Source organism: Panthera leo, chromosome D4 (genome assembly GCF_018350215.1).
Source record: "Panthera leo isolate Ple1 chromosome D4, P.leo_Ple1_pat1.1, whole genome shotgun sequence".
Lineage (NCBI taxonomy): Eukaryota > Metazoa > Chordata > Mammalia > Carnivora > Felidae > Panthera > Panthera leo.
Genome location: NC_056691.1, coordinates 26,530,872 through 26,555,724, shown reverse-complemented (window position 1 = coordinate 26,555,724; position 24,853 = coordinate 26,530,872). Strand labels below are relative to the sequence as shown.

General features: G+C 37.0%; 1 protein-coding gene and 1 pseudogene across 5 annotated transcripts in view; both read left to right on the top strand.

The window, feature by feature from the left end:
* The window catches only part of AGTPBP1 (ATP/GTP binding carboxypeptidase 1), a 159,799-nt gene that overhangs the window by 4,397 nt on the left and 130,549 nt on the right, over window positions 1–24,853 (top strand). For 3 of the 5 annotated variants that reach the window (XM_042912511.1, XM_042912513.1, XM_042912514.1), the window contains exon 2: window positions 19,469–19,533. The exons of 1 other annotated variant lie outside the window; for it this stretch is intronic. In XM_042912511.1, coding sequence (XP_042768445.1) covers window positions 19,502–19,533 — 32 coding nt within the window. In that variant the 5' untranslated portion in view covers window positions 19,469–19,501. Of the gene's footprint in view, window positions 1–14,538; window positions 14,894–19,468; window positions 19,534–24,853 lie in introns of those variants that run through there. One more of the 5 variants, XM_042912512.1, reaches the window with a different exon arrangement.
* LOC122204810 lies at window positions 9,023–10,356 on the top strand (annotated as a pseudogene).

The window sequence follows — 24,853 nt, the reverse complement described above, 5'->3', positions numbered from 1 at the left end:
TCTTTAGAGTTTTTTTTTTAAAGTTTATTTATTTTGAGAGAGAGAGCGAGCTTGTGTAAGTAAGCTGGGGAGGGGGAGAGAGAGAGAGAGAGAGAGAGAGAGAGAGAGAGAATTTCAAGCAGACTCTGCATTGTCAGCACAAAGCCTGACACGGGGCTCAATCTCATGAACCATGAGATCATGACCTGAGTGGAAGTCAGCCACCAGGCTCTCCTGAAGGACATTCTTAAGTGAAGAAGGCTTTTTTTTTTTTTTTTTTTTTTTTAAATAGCTACTGGTACTTGATGGTGAAAAATATAATGACCAATAGTGCAGTTTGGTGCCAGTACCAGAAGTTGTTCCAAGATGCTAGAAATGTTATACATCATTGCTTTTGTACCATAGTATAAATGTTAATACAGTTAAAAAGGCTAATAATACTTTATGTTATTATGAAGATAGTTTTGACCTTGTGGACCCCTTAAAAAGGTGTCAGGATCCCAGGTGTCTATGGACCACATTTTGAGGACTTCTGGTACACATCAGCAGTTCCTACCAAACTTTGATTAGGAGGGGAAGTGGTAGTGACAATTACTAGTCTGTTTTTGCTTCAGTCTTTAGCGCCCAGTGAAGGCCACCTTTAAAAGAATTTTTTTTTTTTTTTTTTAAAAGCGCAGTAAAGGCAATTCACTTCTAGAAAGTTGAGGCTCTTAGGGGTTTTAGTCAGATGCTGATATGGGGGAACTATAGTATTAGTAATTTGAAATTATGCTATCTAAAAGCAAAAAGATTGGGGAGTATATTTCCACATTAATGTTCAACAAATCTAATTTGGGGGGTTTAAATATTAGATAAATAGTGAAGGCACAAAATGTGAAAAGCTCAACTGATATCAAGCTCTTAAGCTAAAATAAACATCTTAGCTTCCCTTCTTAATCTCTTAAGTTCATTTCTCACTTAATTCGTGCTGAGGGTCAACCATCCCTAAGCAGAGGTACCCAGCATTTGTTCTCTTTGCTTCACGTCATACCTTACTAGGAAAATGACTTAAGATTATGAAGGTTATAAGGGTATATAGGTGACATGGGGAATAAAAGTAATAGTAAGGCTTATGAAAGATCTATGATAGAATAATGGTAATAAAAATGTAAACACTGTCTACATATAATAAGTGTTGAATGAATTGAAAAGAATACTGTTTTGGGGTTCCTGTGTGGCTCAGTCGGTTAAGCATCTGACTTCAGCTCAGGTCATGATCTTGTGGTTAGTGAGTTTGAGCCCCGCATCCGGCTCTGTGTTGATAACATGGAGCTTGGAGCCTGCTTCAGATTTTGTGTCTCCCTCTCTCTCTGCCCTTCCCCCCCCCCCCCTTTCTTTCTCAAAAATAAATGTTAAATTTTTTTCTTTTTAATTAAAAATAAAAAAAAGAATACTATTTTTGACAGGAATTCTCCAGACTTTTTAATTTATTGTAGGCACAATTTCTAGTTGTATGTAGGTAGAAGTGATGTTGAATAAGGCAAGACAGCAAACATCCTTGATGAGCTTCTCTCCTAATTGCAAAGTAAGAGGATTTGACTCCCAGGTGATCTTTGAAGTTTCTTACAACTCTAGAGTTCTAGGTTTTTTGTTTTTATTTTCTTTGCCTATTGATGACATCTTTGTCATTTCTTAACTCAATCTCATCAATTCGAATTTGTGATTTCATTTGAAGCTTATTTTTCCCAATTCTTATATTTGTATTTTTAGTTCGTATTTTGATTTAAAAATTATTTTAAACTTATATGTATATATAAAATATAAAAATTGTCATTTTAATCATTTTACAGTGGTATTAAGTACATTCACGTTATTGTGCAGCCATCACACCATCCATCTTCAGATCTTTTTTGGTCTTGCAAAACTGAAAGTTTGTACCCATTGAACAATAAATTCTCATTTCCTCCTTCTTGTAATCACTAGCAACCACAAATTCAACTTTCTCTCTCTATGAATTTGACTGGTGTGAGTACCTTTTATGAGTAGAATCATGCAGTATTTACCCTTTTGTGACTGGCTATTTCATTTAGCATTGTCTTCAGGATTCATCCGTTTAGGATTTCTTCTTTTAGGGCTGAATAATATTCCATTGTGTGTATATTCCATATTTGTTTATTCATCTGTCAGTGGACTTTTGGGTTGCTTTTACCTTTTGACTATCGTGAATAATGCTGCTATGTACATGGGTGTAGAAATACTTCTTCGAGACCCTGCTTTCAGTTCTTTCGGGTCCATATTTAGAAATGGAATTGCTGGGCCATATGGTAATTCTATTTTTGAGTAACTACTGTTTCCATAACAGCTGCACCATTTTATTTCTATACCAACAGTGTACAAGGATTCTAGTTTCTCCACATCCTTGTCAACACTTGTTTTCTGGTTGATTGGTCTCTTTTTGGGGGTAGGGTTGGCCATTGGAGTCATTCTAATGGGTGTGAGGTCCTATCTCATTGTGGTTTAGATTTGCATTTATGCTGCTGAATTTGGTTTGCTGCTATTTTGTTGAGGATTTGTATGACAGTGTTCATAAAGGTTATTGATCTCTGGTTTTCTTGTAATGTCTTTGTTTGGCTTTGGTATCAGGGCAGTGCTGGCCTCATAGAAAGAGGAAGTGTCTCCTTCTCTTCAGTTTTTTGAAAGAATTTGAGAAGGATTGATGTTCTTTAAATGGTACAATTCACAAGTGAAGCCATCAAATCTGGGTCTTTTCTTTGTTGGGAAATTTTTGATTACTCATCCAATCTCCTTAATAGTTATGGATTTATTCAGATTTTCTGTTTCTTTGTGATTTCGTTTCAGTAAGTTTTGTGTTTCAGGAAATTTGTCAATTTCATCTAGTTTATCCAATTTGTTGGTGCACAGTTCATAGTATTCACTTAAAATCCTTCGTATTTCTGTAGAATCAGTAGTCGTGTCTCCACTTGCTTTCCTGCTTTTAATAATTTGAGCCTTCTCTGTTTTTTCGTAAGCTTACTAAAGCTTTGCCAATTTTGTTAATCTTTTTAGAGAACCAGTTTTTTTTTTTACTTGTTGATTTTTCTCTATTTTTCTATTCTCTATTTTCTTTATCTCTGCTCTAATCCTTAGTATTTCCTTCCTTCTGCTAGCTTTGTGTTCTCCTTTTTCTAGTTCCTTAATTTGTTAGGTTGTTGATAGGAGGTCATTCTCTCTCTCTCTCTTTTTTTTTAAAATGTTTATTTTTGAGAGAGAGAGTGCGAGCGAGCGTGCTGTGTGCACACGAGCAGGGGAGGGGCAGAAAGAGAGGGAGACACAGAATCAGAAGCAGGCTCCAGCCTCTGAACTGTCAGCACAGAGCCTGATGTGGAGCTTGAACCCATGAACCATGAATGAGATCATGACTTGAGTCCAAGTCAGATGCTTAACCAATTGAGCCACCCAGGCACCCCTGAGATCTTTCTTTTTTAATGTAAGTGTTTATAGCTGTAAACTTTCCCTCCTAGCCCTGCTTTCTCTGCATCCCATAAATTTTGGTATGTTTTATTTTCATTTATCTCATTTCCCTTGTGATTTTTTTTCTTTGACCCATTGGTTGTTAAACAGTATGTTGTTTTGTTCCACAAACTTGTGCATTTTCCAATTTTCCTTATTTATTTCTAGCTTCACTCTGTTGTGTTTGGAGAGGTTACTTGTATAATATCTGTCTTTTAAAATCTATTGAGACCCAATTTGTGGCCTAAAAGGTGGTTTATCCTGGAGAATGCTCCAAGTGCCCTTGAGAGGAATATATATTCTATTGTTAGGTAGTGTTTTATATTTGTTATCTCTCGTTGGTTTACAATGTTATTCAAATCCTCTGTTTTCTTATTTATCTTATGTCTGGTTGTTCTTTCCAAGACTGACCATGGGATATTGAAGCCTCCAACAATTATTGTAGAACTGTTTGTTTTCCCCTTTAATTCTGTCAATTTTTGCTTAGTGTGTTTTGATGCTCTGTTATTAGGTACATGAATGTTTATAATTGTTATATCTTCTTGCTGTCTTAAACCTTTTATTAATATATAGTGTCCTTCTTTGTCTCTTGTAATCTTTTTTGATTTAAAGTCCCTTTTTTTTCTGATGTTAGTATAGCCACCCTGCATTGTTTTTGGTCACTATTTGCATGGAATCTTTTTCTGTCTTTTTATTTTCAAACTATTTGTGCCTTTATATCTAAATGAGTTTCTTGTAGATAGCATATTGTTGGATTATGTTTTTTAAATCCATTCTGCCAATCTCTGCCTTTTGATTGGAGGTTTTAACCCATTTAGATTTAAAGTAATTACTGATAAGGAGGAACTTTGTCATTTTTATATTTTTAAAAATTATTTATTATTATTTGTTTTGTTTTTATGACTATCTTTGGTTTGCCTAAATTTTTAATTTTTAATTTATTTTAGTTTTTCTTGTTTATTTCTATATGCCTTATGGCTTTTTGAGTCTCTTATATCCTGTATATTTTGATTTTTATTGGGACCGACTTTGGCTGTGATACTTTACTTAAACAACAAACAGACAAAACTGAAACCATTTTCATGGGCTTGTCATAGGTTAGAGGCAAGGACAATATGTGTTTCAGGGTAAGAATTTTAATGTCAAATATCACCTATATAGGTTTATGAATTTTGACATTTGTTTAAATCTAAAAATGGTTGGAATCTGAGTTGAGGGAAGAGTAATATTAAATAAATTATTTAGTTGGATTGAAGTGTGGTGCAATTCTGCTCCCAATGGTAACACATTATTTGTAGTATAATTAAAACATCATATAGCAAAACAAATTAGACCTTGTGTAAGTGCTGGAACATCTTTGTGGAGTAGCATGTGAACTATCCAAACTTAGGTTTTTAATGAGGATGCATGATGAAGAAAGGTAAAAGGTATAACTTTTATAGGTTTCCTCTTATCCACAGTTTTTTGGTAAAATTAATGACAATAATATAGGTAAAAAAATTTGCCTGTTTGCAGATTGGGCTGCAACATTCATAAACTACCGTTGACCTTTGAAACAACATGAGTTTGAACTGTGTGGGTCCACCTATCTGCATGTTGTTTTTTATAAATACAGTACAGTACTGTAAATGTATTTTCTTTTCCTTATGATTTTATTAATATTTTTTTCCTCTAGCTTTATTGTGAGAATATGGTGTATAATACATATACATACACATGCAAAATATATGTTAATTGGCTGTTTACATTATTGGTAAGGCTTCTGGTCAATTGACCAGCCAGGCTTCTGGCTATTGATAACTAAATCTGGGGGGAGTCAAAAGTTATATGTGCATTTTTGAGTGCATGGGGATCTGTGTTTGTTCCCACATCTCTAATCATTGAATACCATACGAATAAGGTAACTAGATGAAACTGTATACTCTAATAGTAGTAATTTAGAGTAGGTCAATGTATATGGAGATGTGGGTTAGTATATGCAGACTGTGTCCAATATATATATTTCTTTCAATTTAAATGGAAATGATTTTTATATGCCTTTTGCTGGGAATGTTACTTCTCTTTCCTTAGACAACAGATACTGTATACCTTCTTCCCTTAAAATTTCTCACTGTTCCTTCAAGGTTGCTGCCAAGGGTATGGTCATATTCTTTGGGATGTTTCTTATTCAGTAATCAGAATTTACAGTTTTCCATCACATTGACATAGCTGGTGTGGGGGAATAGTAGCTGCCTTATGTTCTTGAAAAGTGATTTCTTCTTTTCAGATAATGAAACAATTAGAGAAAGCTGACAAAAGATGATGCCTTTTCAGTGTACTTGTTTCCCGGTTCCTCGCAGTAGAACCAACTACCCAGATCTTTAACTGCAGTCTTTCCTTAGTTGTCCATATCCACTACAATAAGAACAATGTCTACTATTTAACAGCAAAGGTAATCATTGTTGACTAGAGCAGTGCTTCCCCAAAGTTTTTAAACAGTGGAAATTTTGCCTAATTATATCTTGTAGGGAGGCCCATTTGTGGACATTTGAGAGTAAAATAGTGAAGTTGTTCTGGTTGAATAGGAATAGAACCAGGTTGTTTAAACAATGCAAGTGAAAAGGAATCATATTTCCTCAGACTGTATTTAAAAGATTTCATGTGAATAGTGTATGTTTCTTTGCATTTTTAGCAGTTTGATTTGAAATACATTAAAAACCATGTATGTTTGTGAGGTATATATATTTAGAAAATATAACCTTAACTTTGGGGCGTGTGCCAGAATTTCTTTTATGGCTTGTTTGTGGAATGGAAATTAGGACAGGCTTACATGTATGAAGTGTGTTTATGCACACGTACTGACTTGGCTGATAGGTTTGATTTTAAGCTTAAGCCAGTGGAACCTGAGGCCTTCAGTTTTGGTTTCTTGGGCTCTGGAACTAGCTCTAGTTGAGAGCAAAAGATCAGGAGAATCTAAAACACAAATCAGAAAATCCAATACTTTTCTTGAGCTAGAGTATATAAAATTGCTTTTTTCTTATGTGTGGGCTAGGTTGAGTGAGTTGATCTTGCTTATGTGGTTTTCTGCCAAGGCCATATGCCCACATTTAATTCAAGTTCAAGCCACCTTTAAATATATATAAAAGTCAAGTTATACAGACACTTCCCCCCCCCCCCCCCCCCCCCCCCCCCCCGCCATTTTGGGAAATGTATACTGCGGATTTTTTTTTTATGTGCAGCATAGCAGGATTGTGTTTTTTTTTCTCCCTAAAGACCCAGGTGGGTCAGTAGTTTTGCTTTTGTGTAAAAGGGATATTGTATTCTATTGTGGGAATCAGGCACTGAACTACAGAGAGTGTTAAGCCCTTAACCCTAATTTAAGGATGGATTGAATTAGAAAGTTCCTGCAGTGACTAACCTTTTTTTTTAACAGCTTTATTGAGATATAACTCACATACCATACAATTTTCCCTTTAAAATATGCAATTCAGTGCCCTTTAGTATATTCACAGAGTTGTGTAGCCATCACCACAGTGAATTTTCGAACATTTTTATTGCCCCAAAAAGAAATCCCACATCCTTTTAGTGTGTCTCCTTCCCCAGCCCCACCCCATTCTCTTCTAGTCCTAGATAAGCGTTAATCTACTCTCTGTATAGATTTACCTATTCTGGATATTTCATATAAATGGAATCATACAATGATGTTGTCTTTCATGACTGGCTTCCTTTTATTTAATATATTTTCAAGGTTCATTTATGTAGCATATATCAGTCCTTTGTTTCTTTTTATCATTGAATAATATTCTATATAGCTATACCACATTTCATTTATCCATTCATTGGTTGGTGGACATTTGGGTTATTTCCACTTTTTGGTTATGAATAATGCTGTTAGGAACATTTGTGTACAAATTTTTGTGTGGATATAAATTTTCATTTCTTTGAGTATATACTTAGAAATGGAATAGTTGGGTCACATGGTTTCTTTTTGTTTAACCTTTTGAGGAACTGTTAGATTGTTTTCAAAGCAGCTGTACCGTTTTAAATTCCTATCAACAATGTATAAGGATTCCAGTTTTTCACATCCTTGCTAATGCTTGTTATTGTCTGTATTTTTTAAAAACTAGGGGCGCCTGAGTGGCTCAGTCAGTTAAGCGGCCGACTTCAGCTCAAGTCATGATCTTGCGGTCCGTGAGTTCGAGCCCCGCGTTGGGCTCTGGGCTGACAGCTCAGAGCCTGGAGCCAGTTTCAGATTCTGTGTCTCCCTCTCTCTGACCCTCCCCCGTTCATGCTCTGTCTCTCTCTGTCTCAAAAATAAATAAACGTTAAAAAAAAAAAAGTTTTAAAAACTATTATAGCCATGCTAGTGGGTGAGAAGTGGTATCTCATTGTAGACTAACTTTTTAAATAGTAGTTAAGCATAACAAGAATGATAGTACTCTAAGATGGAGTTAATTTTACAGTTAAAGTATTTAATAGGCTGATCTAGGAATACAATTCTCAGAATTAATACTTAAAACCTATGATTAATTAGTATCACTTGCTAATTAAAAAATGAGGTCATAGATTTTTCTAATCTCTGATTGTATGATTTTTCCTCACAAAAGTCTTTTTGAAAAAGAAAATTGAAGTTTGAATTTCAGAGAACGAAATTCACTCAGACACCTTAGGCAGAGAAGGTTTATTTATGTTAGAGTACTAAGTAGTTTGCTGGGATATATCAGTCTGGGTCCAATCAGGAAATAGAAACCACACGGTAATTTAACAGGGAAAGATTAATATAAAAAATTATTGACTGTAACAGGGATTGGAGAATTGAGGGATTTGTCAGCAAGAAGTAAAGATAACTCTAAAGAATAGTGGGATAGCTGGTTACTGGCCCCAAGGCTGAGATAGAGTGGGCCCCTCTTCCCCACTGAAGACTTGTTGAAAAAGGTAAGGTCAAGGCAAGTAGGTGTGGTGTGACACTAGTGGAATTTGCTGCATGTTCACCTTGTAGGGTGCCAGGGAAAGCTGTTCATGGGGAGATGTCTCACCGGAGGCCCTCTGCTACAGAGCAGCGTAGACCCCTGTTGGAGAGGCTGCATGTGCTGTAGGAGCCTGGTGCTGTAGAAACCATCCTTGTTGCAGGAATGGGTCCCAGAGAAGCCTTGGCTGCTGCAGCCAAGTGAACACCCCGGAGCCAGGAAGCAAAATCCTTTTCCTCTGCAATGTCTTTCCAGTGCCCTCTTGACAAAGCTTAATGTCTTGCCAGCTGGCAAAGAAATTAGTATTTTAAGGGCACACATCCGTTTTCACAGAGCAGGCAAAAATGGTGATTTTAGAGATGAGGGGCAATAAATCAATACCTGGCACGGGTTTTAATTGGTTTACGGAATTGTTCGGAGATTTAAAGAAAGAGATTCTAGGTTGAGCTTTAAGGAACAACTCCCAAAACCTCTACACAAAACTGAGAGACCAAGGGAGATATTGTCTCTTTTATGATTAAGAGACCTGTCTAGTTGTGAAATTGCTTTCAGATCTTCATTCCTAGAACCACACTGATATTTTAAAATCAGGATACTGTTGACTCCACAACTGGGGATGCTTGCGGCTCTCGGCGTCTGGCCTAGCTTCTTTCAGAATGTCTGCTGTTCACGACGTTCTCTGCAAGCTCAGCTTGGAGGGTGAAAACTCCCACCCCCAAGTTCATGCTGGTTGGTGATGCCAATTTTGCATATACCAATTTTGATACTGAGTGTGATGCTCTGAACATTGAAACAGCTATCAAGACCAAAGGTGTGGATGAGGTCACCATTGTCAACCATTTTGACCAGCCTCAACAATGAACAGAAACAGGATGTTGCCTTCCCCACCAGAGAAGGACCAAAAGGGAACTTGTATCAGCACTGAAGTCAGCCTGGAGACCGTGTTTTGGGGCCTGTTGCAAACACCTGTTCAGTATGATGCTTCTGTGCTGAAATCCTCCATGAAGGGCCTGGGCACTCATGAGGACTCCCTCATTGCGATCGTCTGCTCAGGGACCAACTAGGAGCTTCAGAAAATTAATAGAGTCTATGAGGAAATGTACAAGATTGATCTGGAGGTTATTGTTTCTGACACATCTGGTGACTTCTGCAAGCTGATGGTTGCCCTCGCAAAGGGTAGAAGAGCAGAGGATGGCTCTGTCATTGGTTATGAACTGATTGATGGACCAAGGTGCCTGGGATCTCTATGATGCTGGAGTGAAGAGGAAAGGAACTGATGTGCCCAAGTGGATCAGCATCAAAACAAGTGAAGTGTGTGACACATCCAGAAAGTATGACACGCTGGACAGCATCAAGAAGGAGGTCAAAGGAGATCTGGAAAATGCTTTCCCGAAGCCGGGGCTGTGCATTCAGAACAAGCCCCTATATTTTGCTGACTATATGACTCCAGGAAGGGCAGAAGGACTCGTGATAAAGTCCTGATTAAATCTTAAATTTTTAAAGTAATCTCTGCACCCACTGTGGGGCTCGAACTCAGGACCCTGAGATCAGGAGTTGCATGCTGTACTGACTGAGCCAGGCAGGTGCCCCAGTAAAGTACTGATTAGAGTCATGGTCTCTCTCAGTGGACATGTTGAAAATTAGGTCTGAATTCAAGAGAAAGTGTGGCGAGTCCTTGTACTGCTGCATCCAGTGAGGCACCAAAGGCAACTACCCAAAAGCGCTGCTGTACCTGTGTGGTGGGGCTGACTGAGGCCCATGACAGCAAGAGCGTCCAGGAGTGGTGCTCCTTTGTTTCCAGCTAACAGTTCTAGAAAATAGCTGTGACTAACAGTCCCCTTTGCCCATCCCTGCCAGGGTGATGTTAGCATTGCCCCTCCTCAATTTTTTTTTAAGTATTTATTTTTTGAGAGACAGTGTGAGTGGGGGAGAGGTGGAGAGAAGGGGGGACAGAGGATCTGAAGTGGGCTCTGACAGAACGGAGCCCGGTGCAGTGCTTGAACCCACAAACTGTGAGATCATGATCTCAGCTGACGTCAGATGCTCAACTGACTGAGCCACGTAGGTGCCCTTGCCCCCTCCTCAACTTTATTTCAGTTATGTAAGCATTGCCTGCCCCTCATGTCTAGTCTCTCCTTTTAACCAAAGAAGTGAACATTCCAAGGAGTTGGAAGAGGAATATGTAATGTGAAACACTTTACCTCGTGTACTCATGTACTGTGTGATAAACAGATGAGTAAACTGAAGTTTTACTTTATAAAAAAAGAATAATTAAAATCAGGAAACTGTGGTGGTCAGGAGGCTATGGTGATCAGGAATGTCCTGCTGTACTTAACTAGCTGTAGAACCACACTGGGCCAAGACCTGTTATGGCTACACCAGTCCTGTCTACTGGCCTTTCTCTATACCCCAAAGGGTCCACGAGATAATTTTCAGGTCTCAGGAAATTCCTGCATAAAAATTAGAACATCTGTGTTAGCAGCTGTGATAATTAGTTCTGATAATTGTTCTTCTGATCAATTCATTGGTGAAGGAGGGATCTTATGTCTTAAATGGTATGAGATGGCTACTGCCTGACTTTGACCAGATGCTACTAACAACAGTTTATTCGTCAAATACTCACAACATGGGAGAGGAGGATACTGCATGCCTCATGGAAGTTGCATTTGGGAGTAGAGTGAACCAGTCACAGTGGCCATGGGAGGCAGGCTTTGTAGTAACAAATGGATGAAATAACAAAAGGACTGCCCTCATGGGAGGATGTGATTAATTTGTTTGAATAATTCTGAGGGCTGGCAGGGCAAGGCACTGACAGCTTGAGGACTGAGTGGGGTGCAGCTGGTTCAGCTGATGGTGGAACTAGCTGGGTGGAGAGCCCTTCTTGCTGGATGGGATTGCACATGGCAGGACAGTAGGCCTTCGGGGCCTTATGAGGCTCAGAGTTGGCGGGGTGTAATTGAAATTTTAAGTCTGTATAATAGTACCTCAGTAATGACTGCTAATGCTCTTTTGAAAGAGAGTATTTTCCTGCACATCGGTTTATTGTGGCTGTTTAATTAGTCTGCTCTTTTGTGTGGATCTCCATCCCCACAAACAGTATGAACTCTAATGTGAGTTAGTAATGCAGGTAGGAAAAACAGGTTTTCCTTTCCTTAAATTTCCCACTTTATTTTTTTTACTTTATACAAGTAGGCCTAAGGAGTCTTACTACGAATTTTTACTACACAAGACATTAATAAATTATGCCTTGTGGTATATGATGTATACAAAAGTAGTTTTATTTTTCTTTATTTAAAGCATACAAAAAAGACTTTAACCTTATGTGAAAAGCAAATAGGTAGTTAAAATTACCTTACCATTCTGGAAACTAATCTTTCTTCCTTTTCATGATTTTTAAAACCTCATGTGGTAAAGATAATACATTTCTGTTTAACTGACTTAAAGTAAAATGAATTCATTTTTATAAAAGATAGGATAGACCTAATTTAAATAAATAATGTAAGTTAATGTTTTGTATTTTTTTGTTGTGGTAAAACATATCTAATATAAAATTGGCCTGTGTAACCATTTTTTAGCTTTTGATTCAGTGGCATTAATTGCATTCACAAAGTTGTACGGCCATCACCACTATTTCTGAAATTTTTTGTCACTGCAGACACTTTTTAATTATTAGACTATGACTCCCTACATTCTCTTATCTTCAACCCCTGCTAACTTCTAAAATCTATTTTATATGTCTATGAATTTGCCAATTCTAGGTATTTCATATAGGTGGGGGCATATGATTTTTGTTGCTTTGTTTCTAGCTTATTTCACTTTACATAATATTTTCAAGGTTCATGTTATAGCATATACAAGAACCTCATTCCTTTTTATAAAAAGCTGAATAATATTCCATTGTGTGTATCTACCACATGTTGTCCCTTCATCTGTTAGTGGACACCTGGATTTTTTCTACTTTTGGCTATTGTGAATAATGCTTCTATGGACATTAATGACAATTATCTCTTCAAGTCACTGTTTTCAGTTCTTGGGTGTGTACTTTGGAGTAGAGTTGCTGGGTCATATGGTATTTTACATTTAGCTTGAGGAACTGCCAAACTGTTTTCTACATGGTTGCACCATTTTACATTATTCCCACCAGCCACAAATGAGGGTTTTAGTTTATCCACATTTTCAACCCCTATTTACTGTTTTTTAAATTATAGACATCCTAGTTGGTATGAAGTAATACTGTGATTTTGATTTGCATTTCTCTAATGACTAATGATGTTGAACATCTTTTCATGTGCCTATTGGTCATTTGAATATTTTCTTTGAAGAAATGTCTATTCAAGTCCTAAGGTTGCATGCTTTACCGACTGAGCCAGCCAGGCGCCCCTCAAGTCCTTTGCTCGTTTTTAAATTGAGTTCTCTTTTGGTTGTTGAGTTGGAGAAGTTGTATATATATTTGGCTACAAAACTCTTATCGGATATATAAATGCAAATATTTTCTCCCATTCTGTGTTTGCTTTTCACTTTCTTGATAGTGTCCTTTGATGCACAAAAAGCTTTAAATTTTGAAGTCCACCTTACCTTTTTTTTTCTTTTGTTGGTTGTGCTTTTGTTGCTGCAGTGGAGAATCTCTTGCCAATTCCAGGTCCTGCAGATTAACCTCCGTGTTTTCTACTGAAAGTTTTAGCACTTATATTGGGGTCACTGATCCATTTTGAGTTAATTTTTATAATACGGTTTGAGTACCAACTTCATTCTTTTGCATGTGGAAGTCACGCTGTCCCAGCATAGAAGGGACTACAGACATACTTCACTTTCTTGTGCTTTGCTTTATTGCATTTCACAGATACTGTTTTTTATAAATTGAAGGTTTGTGGCAATGCTGTATCTAACAAGCCTGTTGGCACCATTTTTCCAACGCATTTGCTCACTTTGTGTGTGTCACATTTTGGTAATTCTCACATTATTTCAAACTTTTTCATTATTATATTTATTATGGTGATCTGCAGTCAGTGATTCTGATTTGCTGAAAACTTACATGATGGTTAGCACTTTTTAGCAATGAAGTACTTTTTAATTAAGGTATGCACATTGTTTTTTTTTTTTTTTTAGATATTGTGCTTTGCACACTTAATTGACTACAGTATAGTGTAGACAAGGCTTTTATATGTGCTGGGAAACCAAACAATTTATTTGACTTGCCTTATTATGATACTCGCTTCATTACAGTGGTCTGGAACTGAACCCACAATATCTCTGAGGGGTGCTCATATTCTTTCTTCACTGAGTGGACTTGGTAACCTTGCCAAAAATCAGTCGGCCAGAGATGTGTGCACTTATTTCTAGACTTTAAGGTCTATTCTGTTGGTCTGGTTTTCTGTCTTTTTGCCAGTACCACTTTAAGTTGATTCTAATTAATGTTGTTTACAATGTATACATTCAAAGAAAAAACAAATAAAAAAAAATAAAAAAAAAATACAATGTGAACATTAACAGTGTCAAATAGCAAAGCTACTAAAAACAATAGGTTAAAATAATATTAACGAAAATAGAGCCTAATATACAATTTATATAAGAATTTGAAAAAAACAAACTTTTTTTCCCACTCACTCACTTGAGTGAATATAGGTTCAGAAGTTATGAATGATTATATGTGTTGATTTTTTATGAAAAGGCTTTATACAATAAAATTGTTATTTTTTGAAGCCAAAAGAATGAAGTTTATCTCTCATGAAACTTGTTTTTGCTTTCTATGTTGAACTTGAAATAACCATTCACAGATTTCATTTCAACCAACATAAGATTATTTCTTCCTGGCTCTTGATGCTATTAAAAAACAAAATCTTTCTTGCATGAGAGGTTGAAAGCCTACAGCGAAATGTTCATTACTTTCCTAAGATTTTCAGGATACTACTCGTTTGTAGACACTGAGAACTCTTTTAGGGACAGATCAGGAAGTCTCATCTTGAGTGTGTAATTAGACCATAGCATATGAAATTCTTCTTCCTCAAAGTCAAGTTCTCAGCCTGAGCAGTAGATTCGGAGGAGGGGTTCCTCATTCAGTCTTACACTTGTTTGAAAATAAGGAGGAAATCCTGTTTAATTTTGCTTTTCAATTTTGTTCTTCTAGGTCCGCAAGACTTGAGATTTACAGATACCCTTTTTCACTCTCAAACCCAAGCAGCAGTAGGAGCAGTTTTATGATTTTTGTTTGTCATCTGATTTTCTCCCCAATAATCTTGTCACTTGAAGTCAAAACATTTTCTCTAAGGTCTTGCAAAGTCATTCACTTGTTTCACGTGATAACAAGTGTTTGCTAAGTTGGCTGGTTTCAGTAGGCAGCCTTTTTTCTCCAAGCACATAGCCTACTGTGTGAAAGTACTCTGCACTTCACCTTTCAGCGCTGACACCCTGTTGAGAACTCCTCATGCACTAAGTCACTGCACTTCTGGATGTAACAGGAGATTCATATGCTCCTTGTTCAGGTTGTAACATAGTTCTTTAAACATTGGTTTTTATTTTTTCTTTAAAATTTTTTTTAATGTTTATTTTTCAAGAGAGAGAGGGAGGGAGGAAGGGGGAGAGAGAGAGAGAGACAGACAGACAGACAGACTGTGAGCGGGGGAGGGGCAGAGAGAGAGGGAGACACAGAATCCAAAACAGGCTCCAGGCTCTGAGCTGTCAGCACAGAGCCCAACGCGGGGCTCGAACCCACGGACCATGAGATCACGACCTGAGCTGAAGTCAAACGCTCAACCGACTCAGCCACCCAGGCACCCATAAATATTTTCAAGTGAACAGGTTTTTGTTTAATAAAGTTAATCATTTTTTGTAGTTTCAAGCAACTTTTTCCTCTCACCTGCCAGAGTTTTTGACACTAGCACCTCTTTGTGAAGAAAACACTGTGTCGTGAAGTCAGCTTTTGTTTTTTTTTTAAACAAGAGTGACAAATCTTCAGATGAAGCCAGCTATCCATGGAACATTGTCAGTATAGATGTCAACATTGTTCTTCAAGACTTTTGTTTCTAGATAGGAAGACAAAATATTAAGTATCCTTATTTAGCACCTGCAGTGTGCTGGCTCTCTTCTAGATACTTGGGAGGCATTTAGTAAGCAAAACAGATTTTTGTCTATATGGAGCTTTAATTCTAGCAGGGAAATATAGATAGTAAGCAATACACAGAGTTAAGTAAATTGTCTAGTTTACAAGGTGATTAAATGAGTAAAATATTGGCCAGCGAGATATTAGATATTAGACCGTGTGATTTCTTAGGTGGGCATACCAAGGACTGTGGGTTGCTATCACTTTTTCCTCAGAACCTCAAGAAAATGAAGGTACCTACTGTGGTTGCCTTGGTAGTCATCAGTAGTGATAAACTGGTAAGGGTCTGGGATGAATTTGATTACAGGATTGATATATATGGTTTGATGGGGTATCTGTTGAACATTTGTAAGTTTATAAAACTAAACTGTTCCCTTGAAAGTTGTTTTGATGCATGTTCATATATTATCAGTTATTGCATAGTACAGTCTTACAAGTGTTCAGTAATTTGTGAATCATCCAGTGTTAGAAGGTGGTAAGTGCTCCAGAAGAAAAGAGAGTAGATTCAGGCAAGGGACAGTAGGTATGCTGGGGTCTGGATCTGGTTTACAAAATTAAATAGGATGGTTGAAATTTAGACTTTATTGAAAAGGTGATACTCAAGCAAAACAAGTATGGGAGTTGTTTGGTCATTAGACTATCTGGCAGGAGAACATTTTGGATAGAGGAAACAGCTTGGGCAAAGGCATTAAGGTAAGAGTGGGAAGAAAGCAAGGAGGCACAGACAGTGTGTCTAGAGCAGTGTGAGTGAGGAGAGTTGTAGGTAGGAGATGAAGTCAGGGAGGGGAATGGCTGGGGGTATTCACCTAGGGCCCTTAGTGCCACCGAAATGGGCAGCGTTGCAGGACATTGAGCAGAGTGGTGACAAGATTTACCTAATGTTCCCCCCCCCCCCCCCACTTTTATTTCCCCAAGGGTTTAATAGGATCAGTCAGGATGTTGTGTTGAGAATAGACTGTCGGAGGCCAGAGGTAGAAGGGAAACTAATGAGGATGGCTTGCTTGACCATTGTAGTAGCTATGGTGGAGTGATCAGATTCTGGATGTATTTTGAAAGTAGAATTATCAGAACTTGCTGATGCATTGGATGTGGGATGTAAGATAGGAGCCGAGGAGGAAGTTAAGGCCTTGTACTGAGAACTGAAGAGAGAATTGTCTTTACAGTTGGAAAAGCTTAGGTGAGGGCATACTTGGTAGGGGAGAGCGGGTCAGGAGATCAGTTTTGGATATGTTGAGTTTTGATATTATTAGAGATCTAAGTGGAGATGTTGAGTAGTCATGAGACTGGATGAGGTCACCAAGGAAGAGACTGGAGTTAGAAACAGATGAGAAAGAAATGAGCCTGGGGCATCCAGTGAGGGAAGCTTAGAAAGTATGGCCAAATGAGGAAAGTATTTCCAAGAAAAAGGAGTGACCAGTTCTATCAAATGCTGCTGATAGGACAAATAAGATGAAGACTGAGAGTTGACAGTTAGATTTAGGGACATGGAGGTCACTGACACAGACAAGTGGGATGGGGAGAATCTGGCTGGAGTGTGTTTAGGAGAGGATGGGAAGAGAGGACTGGTTGGCAATGTGTGTAAACAACTAAATGAGACTTGATTGAGGATTGAGGAAGTGGGAACAAGAGAGGTTGTTTTTCCCTTCAAGACTCGGAAATAACATGATTTTATGGTGATGAGAATGACCCCATAAAGAGGAATGAGTAGATTATACCTAAACTTCATGGTCAGTTTTTATCATTATGCCCTTGTTATACATTCTCAGTTTCTCTGCCCCTTTCTTGCTTTGTCACACTTGGTTGGCAAAGCCACAAACTTGGTGAAATGCAGCACTTCTGTAGGTGCCTCTTTTTAGTATGTGATACTGTAATGGACACAGACTTTCAAAACAGAAAGTTCCCAAGTTCTCTGGGGACACTCTGGCCTTAGGCTATAAAAAGTGACCATACTGGTTTAGCTCTAGGATGATGGGATTGAGAGCTGGCCTTTTTCCTGGGGAACTCTTTAGTCCCAGAAAGCAGAATTCTTTGAGGTTGTCAGTTTCTTTAGTGAAGATTATTTGTCAGGAGTTCTGTGACTAGCTGTTGAACATTTCCCACAATGGTGAGGTATGAGGTATGGAGGAGGTAAGAAGTTGGGATTAGAAGGTTTTAGTTAGCTGCCAAGCAGTCTCTTTCTGTTTTACTTGGCATCTTCTAGTCCCTGGGTTCCAAGTGTCCTGAGTTCTTCTGGACAAGGCACCTACCTCCCATCCCCAACTTTTGTTTCCTTTTTGGCACTGTGGGGCTTCAACATAACTTAATTTCTCTTTATTGCCGCTGTCTACTTTAATTCAGTCCTAGGAGGGAGAGGATAGGAATGCCTATTGTTCGACTATTATTTTATTGTGAATTGGAAATTTGAATCATTTCTTAACTGTTGAAATAGAATTGGCTGTGATGTAAGTGCCCAACATTAACCTATCCAACTTTATCAGTTCTTTTGTTTTTTATTTTTTTACATTTATTTATTTTTGAGAGACAGAGAGCACAAGTGGGGGAGGGGCAGAGAGAGAGGGAGACACAGAATCTGAAGCAGGCTTCAGGCTCTGAGCCATCAGCAAAGAGCCTGGCGCAGGGCTCGAACTCACAAACCATAAGATTGTGACCTGAGCTGAAGTCAGACACTCAACCGACTGAGCCACCCAGGTGCCCCCCAACTTTATGAGTTCTAATGAGATTTGCAGTGAACTTTTCATGAGATGTGCTATTAATGCATTTTTAGAGAGCACCCTACCACCCAACAAGTAGAAGTAACTTACTTTAACTTTATAAGTTTATGGCAGCATTAGTGCTTTTGAAATTACATAGGATTTTTTTCCTCCTTTGGAATTTTGATTCTTAATTAATTTGGAAATTGGAAAAAGTTACTTTCAATTGGTAGGTTTTTTTTTTTTTTAAGTCAATTAAAAGAATAGCAATTTAAAATTTCTAGTAACCTTAAAAACAATTATGTAATTTTTATACATAATCCAAAATACATGTTTTCTCTTTTATAATTGAGTTAATGAAAAAATTGAAAAAAAATCATATGTGTTTTATTGAAGTTGAAAGTTCTTTGTTAATTGAAGAAAAACATCCAGAATACCTGTATCTTCTAAATCTGTTATGTTCTTTTGCATGTTTCCTTCCCTTTAACTAAATGGCATTACTATATATTGCATAAATATGTGAGAAACTTGTTGAATTGGCAGTAATTTTTAAACTTTCTAGTGATGCCACAAAATTCTGCCTCAGTAAGCATTTATATATAAAATTTAAAAATGTCCAGGGTTCTTTTTTTTTTTTTTTCTTTTTTGGAGGGTGAATAGTTGCAAAAGAAATATGAAAAGTTGTAAAGATTCTGCAAGCCAAGATTTAAAGCTTTAAAATGTATAATGTGCACTTTCTAATGATAAAACTTTGTTGAAGGAAAATGTGCATTTCGTATATTGAATGAGATGATATTATAGATGGTTTTTACTGTGTACACAATTTGTTGTTAAAAAGTGCTCTCTCATAGAAATAATGGTACACATTTAACAGTATTTGACCACAGTGTGAATGGTGGACAAGTAAGTACATTGCTGTGGTTGGTTTGAGTATTTTAAGGAGGAATGTAAGAACAGGAAAGATAATTTGAACTGTCTCAAAAGAAATGTTAACACTAGATATTAGATTATTATGTTAGGTTTTTGCATTTTTGTAGCACCAGGATTTTGATAACCTTTTACTGGCTGGTTTTAGGTCTTATACTAGTCACACATTTTTGCACATTGAAGTAGCTTGCCAGAAGCACATAAAACTCAAAACATTCTTCTTTGGTTTCTTGTGTTATCTTGTTATCTTTACAATAAAAACTTTCAGTTGTCTGGCTTTTATGTCACCTAATATTTAGAAACAATCATGTGTTTAAAATCATTAACGTTTTTTCTTTTAGATTATCTGCAATGATGAAATGAAGTAACTCAAGATGAGCAAGTTAAAAGTGGTATCAGAGAAGAGGTACTGTACTTCTAAATACCAATATGTATCAGTTACGGAAATAATACTCCAATGGTTATTTGAAACTCCCTACTTGAAAATATTATTTATGTTTAAATGATTGTATGTTGTATTTATATTTTTAAATTAATATTTATTAATGTTTAACTTTTCAGTTAAAAATAAGAGTCAGCAAACTGACCCATGGGCCAAATTTGGTCTACCTCTTGTTTTTTTATAGCTTATGAGCTAAGAATAGTTTTTTTTTGAGTTTATTTATTTTGAGAGAGAGAGAGAGAGAAAGAGAGAGAAACAGAGTGGGGGAGGGGCAGAGAGAGGGGGCGGGGGAGAGAATCCCAAGCAGGTTCTGTGCTTTCAGTGGGAAAGCACTGACTTGGGCCTCGATCCCATGAACTGTGAGATCATGACCTGAGCTAAAATCAAGAGTCAGATGCACTTAACTGACTGAACCACCCAGGCACCCGAAGAATAGTTTTTAACATTTCTAAATGGTTGGGGGGGTGGGGGGGAAGAATATTTATGACACAGGAAGTTTATATGAAATTGAAATTTCTGTGTACATAAATAAAGTTTTATTGTAACAAGCTGTGCTCCTTCATTTATATATTGTCTGGACACTTTTGCTCTAGAGTGACAGAGTTGAGTAATCATGACAGAGACTGTTGAGTCCACAGTGTCTGGCCCTTTCCAGGAAAATTTTAACTACCCCTGAGTTAAAGCATCATATCGACTAAAGCTCGAATGTACCAAGAAATTGTCCTTAGCAAGGTTTTACTGTGGACTCTTTCATTAAAAGTCAAACTCATTGATTCTAATTTGGAATTTTTTTTAGCTAGATTACTTAACCCTGTTAAGTGTCTATAAAATGGGTATAATAATAATGCTATCACTATGAAGTTGCAAATATTAAATAGCGTCTAGCAGGCTCAGTAAATGACAACTTATTAATATTGATAATAGAGTTTTTTTGCTTTGTAGCAGTGTTGTATGTTACATTTACTACAACTTTGCATTTACAAGTATGGTTTACTCTGTTTTCTAATGAGAAGTATATACACAGTTTATTTAAAATTAAAAGAAAATTATTTATTTATTGTTGAGAAACAGAGTGTGAGTTGGGGAGGAACAGAGAGAGAGGGAGACACAGAATCTGAAGTAGGCTCCAGGCTCTGAGCTGTCAGCACAGAGCCCAACGTGGGGCTTGATCCCATCAGTCGTGAGATCATGACCTGAGCTGAAGTCGGATGCTCAACTGCCCAGGAGCCCCTAAAATTTTTTTTAATGTTTATTTTTGAGAGAGAAAGAGAGAGAGGGAGGGAGGGAGGGAGACAGACAAAGCATGAACAAGGGACGGGCAGAGAGAGAAGGAGACACAGAATCCGAAGCAGGCTCTGGGCTCTGAGCTGTCAGCACAGAGCCTAATGTGGGGCTCGAACTCATGAAATACAAGATCATAACCTGAACTGAAGTCAGACACAACACACCGAGCCACCCAGGTGCCCCACACAGTTTATTTAGATAAGATTTATTCCTTAAATTGTTAGGTTTTCCAGGTATTAACTATGTGATACATTGTAACAAATTTCATTGTTCAAGTATTTCTGTAATTTCTATAGTAAAGGAATTAAGTACTGACTGTGTTTTAAAAAGGAGCACCAGTCTTCTTTTTGGGATTAGGTGGAACAAGTAATGCTATTTCTGTTGATTAGCTAAAGTATCTAGAATTACTAGCTTGTTGTTCATAAGAATATGAAGTTATAGTTTGACAACTTCTGGCTCTTAGTGTTAGTTTTCATTTTTTTCTCCTGAAATAGATTTTACTGGATATTTATTGTTATTTTTGCTGCTGTTTTAGGTGAACTAAATTGGGATCATTGCAAATGGCCTTCATCTAAGAGAAATTCTAGTTTCTAGTAATACTTGTTATACTGCTCTGTGAAGAAAACTGGATGCAGGGGCACCTGGGTGGTTCAGTCGACTAAGTGTCCGACTCTTGATCCTGGTGTGGGTCATGATCTCATTGTTCATGGGTTCGAGGCCTCCATTGGGCTTTGCACTGATGGCATGGAGCCTGCTTGGGATTCTGTCTCTCCTTCTCTCTGCCCTTACCTGCTTGTGCTCTCTGTCTCTACCTCACAATAAATAAATAAACTAAGAAAAACCCTGAATTCAGTAAGATAAATTGAGATAGATAGAAAAGGGTCAAATCCTTCTTTTGCCTTGCTCTAATCTTTTATCTCTCTAGCTCACTTGCTCCAGTGTCTGTATTACAAGAGTTCTCCCTTACTGAGAGTGCTAATCTGTTGACTTCTATTTTTTCTCATTCACCTCCTCCTTTCTTACCCAGTGTAGAATCCATTGTCTATCATTACACTCTCGAAAATACCTGAAATGGCTTTACCTCGTTTTTTATTTTCCATCACACCCATCTGACGGAGTCCTTTCTCTGGATAAACTGTTGTTGAGTAGCTAAATGACATTGGAGGATGAACTAACTTGGCAGATATCACTAAAAATTATTGATCATCGGCCTGAACTGAGCCCAGCAATCTTGTGACTGTGGTTCTCTGGAAAGTTCATTTTCTCAATTTTTGTAATGATTATTTTATACTTTCTTTTACCCTTCAAACCTTTGAAATCCTCAGACATCTCAAATACATATCCTTAACAAATGGCCTCCCTTTATGATATCACAGAGATAATACAATCTATTATCCTCGTATTTCTGGCACCAAAAATTTCCATATTCCCCTTTATTTGATCCCATCCTCTGCCTATCGTCTTGTTACTTATTGCAGCAGAGAATGTGTCTCTTTTATTGTCAAAGACTAATACACCTGTGTTATTGATTTCACCTCCCTCTTTCCTTCTCAGGGTCTTTTAATCATTTGTTCTTCTGTCTTGAATGTTTAACTTCTTCATTCATTACTATTTAAACAAGATCTGGGCTTCCCAGTATTTAGACTCTGCTCTTCTGTCTCTACCCAATATATATGATTTCCTTAAAAGCCAAAAAAATTTGAAATGGTCTGTAAATGCAATCTACATCTCCTTTCACACGCTCCATCCATTTCTGTGTAGTTTCTGTCTTACCCAAGAGTACTTACTAAGGCCACCTATAATTTGTAAACAAATTCATTGACATACAATCATTGTGCAACAAACTGTACATAGAGAGTGCAGTTTGGTAAGTTTGGTCTGTTTATACCTGCAAAATCCTCTCAATCAACAATTTGTATCTTTGTCAAAAATTAGTTGTCATGTATGTGTTGATCTGTATTTGGACTCTGTTTCATTCCACTGATTTAGATGTTTATCTTGGTGTTGATACCTCTCTGCCTTGGTGGCTTTATGAGTCTCATAATTAGTGTTGGTCCACCAACTTTGTTCTTTTATTTCCAAAGTTTGGTGTATTTTAGGTTTCTTTGTATTTTCATGTGAATTTAGCATCAGTTTTATAATTTCTACACAATAACCTGCTGGGATTTTTATTGGATTGCCTTGATTCTATAGATCAGTTTGGGGAGAACTGATATCTCTCTCTTTTTTTTTTTTTTTTTTTTTGAGAGAGAGTGTACCTGCAAGCGAGTGGGGGAGGGGCAGAGGAAGAGGGAGAGAGAGAATCTTAAGCAGGCTCCACATCCAGCCCAGCGTGGATCCCAGAACTGTGAGATTGTCACCTGAGCCGAGATCAAGAGTTGGACGCTTAACTGACTGAGCCACCCAGGCGCCCCACAGGGGAGAATTGATATTTTGACAACATTGAGTCTTTTTACCCTTGAGGACAGCATATTCCTTTTTTATGATCTTCTTTAGTATTTTTAGCAGTGTTTTGTAGTTTTTATTGTATTGATGTGTCCTGGTCTTTCAGGTTGTTTGTCGGATGATTTCTGTTTCCCTTGACAATAACACCTCTTTGGGGGTCCCCAGTAATTTTTGAATATAAAGATATCATGAGACAATAAAAAAAAAACAGCACTAAAACAAAACTGAGAGCCTGTGATCTAGCCTATACTAACTTCTACATTAACCTAAAAATGAGAAGTGTGGCTTACCAGGGTGACTCACACCTGACTGAAACTTGTTATTCTGAAAGATAGGACAGATACCAGGGCAAAGCAGTTAGCCATAAACGTGTACCTAAAATCCCAGTGGAACGTTACCAGAGAAGTTATAAAAAATAATGAATAATGAATAGAAAATAATTAGCATGTTACTAACTTTGGTGAAGGAATTTCAAGGAAAACTTGACTAATTATTGCTGATGCTAGTATAAATTTAGGCAGTTTGCAATTTTAACAAGATTTTATTGGTTGTCTTTAACAACAAGTCACTTGGTAGTATTGAACTAGAATTTATTGTTAGAGAAGACTTTATTGCATTTAATTCTAATAAGTAGTCAGAGAAATAGTTAGTATTCTCTTCCAGTTAGAATAATATTGTTTTCCAAACATACATATTTAAATACTTAACTACTTCTACAGAAGAATGATAATGAAATTTCTGTTTTTCATTGTCCTTTGATTTATGATGGAAGAAAATAAAGTTTTGTGTTCAGTATTTGGAGAGAAACAGTAAAAATGTAAACAAAGCAAAAGTAATAAAAGACAGTTAAAAAAGACCTATAAATGAGGAACAGACATTTCTAAAATGTGCATTTTAGAAATGAAACTGTATTGTTTGAAATTAAAACTTAATTTCTGTGATTCATGTTTAAGTCTAAAACTTTAGTATATTTCTGTTTTTTTTTTTTTTTTTTTTTTTTGCTGTGAGATATTTTTACCTGTTTTACAAGGACATCTTTATTATCTACATTTTAAGGTGAAAAAGATAATAACATTTGTTTATAATATGAAGGTAGGTTCTATAGCCCTTGCACTTGCTTGGGAAATAATTTGTTGCAGATTAATATCTGTACATCATTGGGACTTTTGTAATATCCAAGAAAATTTATGCTTTTAGAAAAATAGCTCTGAGAGTAAACCCAAATATCAAAGCAGTAGGTGACCACTGTGAAACAGATATTTGAATGATATCATTTTTAAAATATCCATTTGAGGGGCGCCTGGGTGGCTCAGTCAGTTAAGCGCATCTGACTCCTGATTTTGCCTCAGGTCAAGATCTCATGGTTTGTGGGTTTGAGCCCTGCCCCAGGCTCTGCACTGATAGTGTGGAGACTGCTTGAAATTTTCTGTCCCTCTCTTTGTCTCTCCCTCCCTCTTTCTCTCAAAAAAAAAAAAAAAAAAAAAGAAAAAAAAACCTAAAAAAAATGTCCATTTGGAGGTTAACTTGATTTGATGTGTTTCATATTGTTCATATT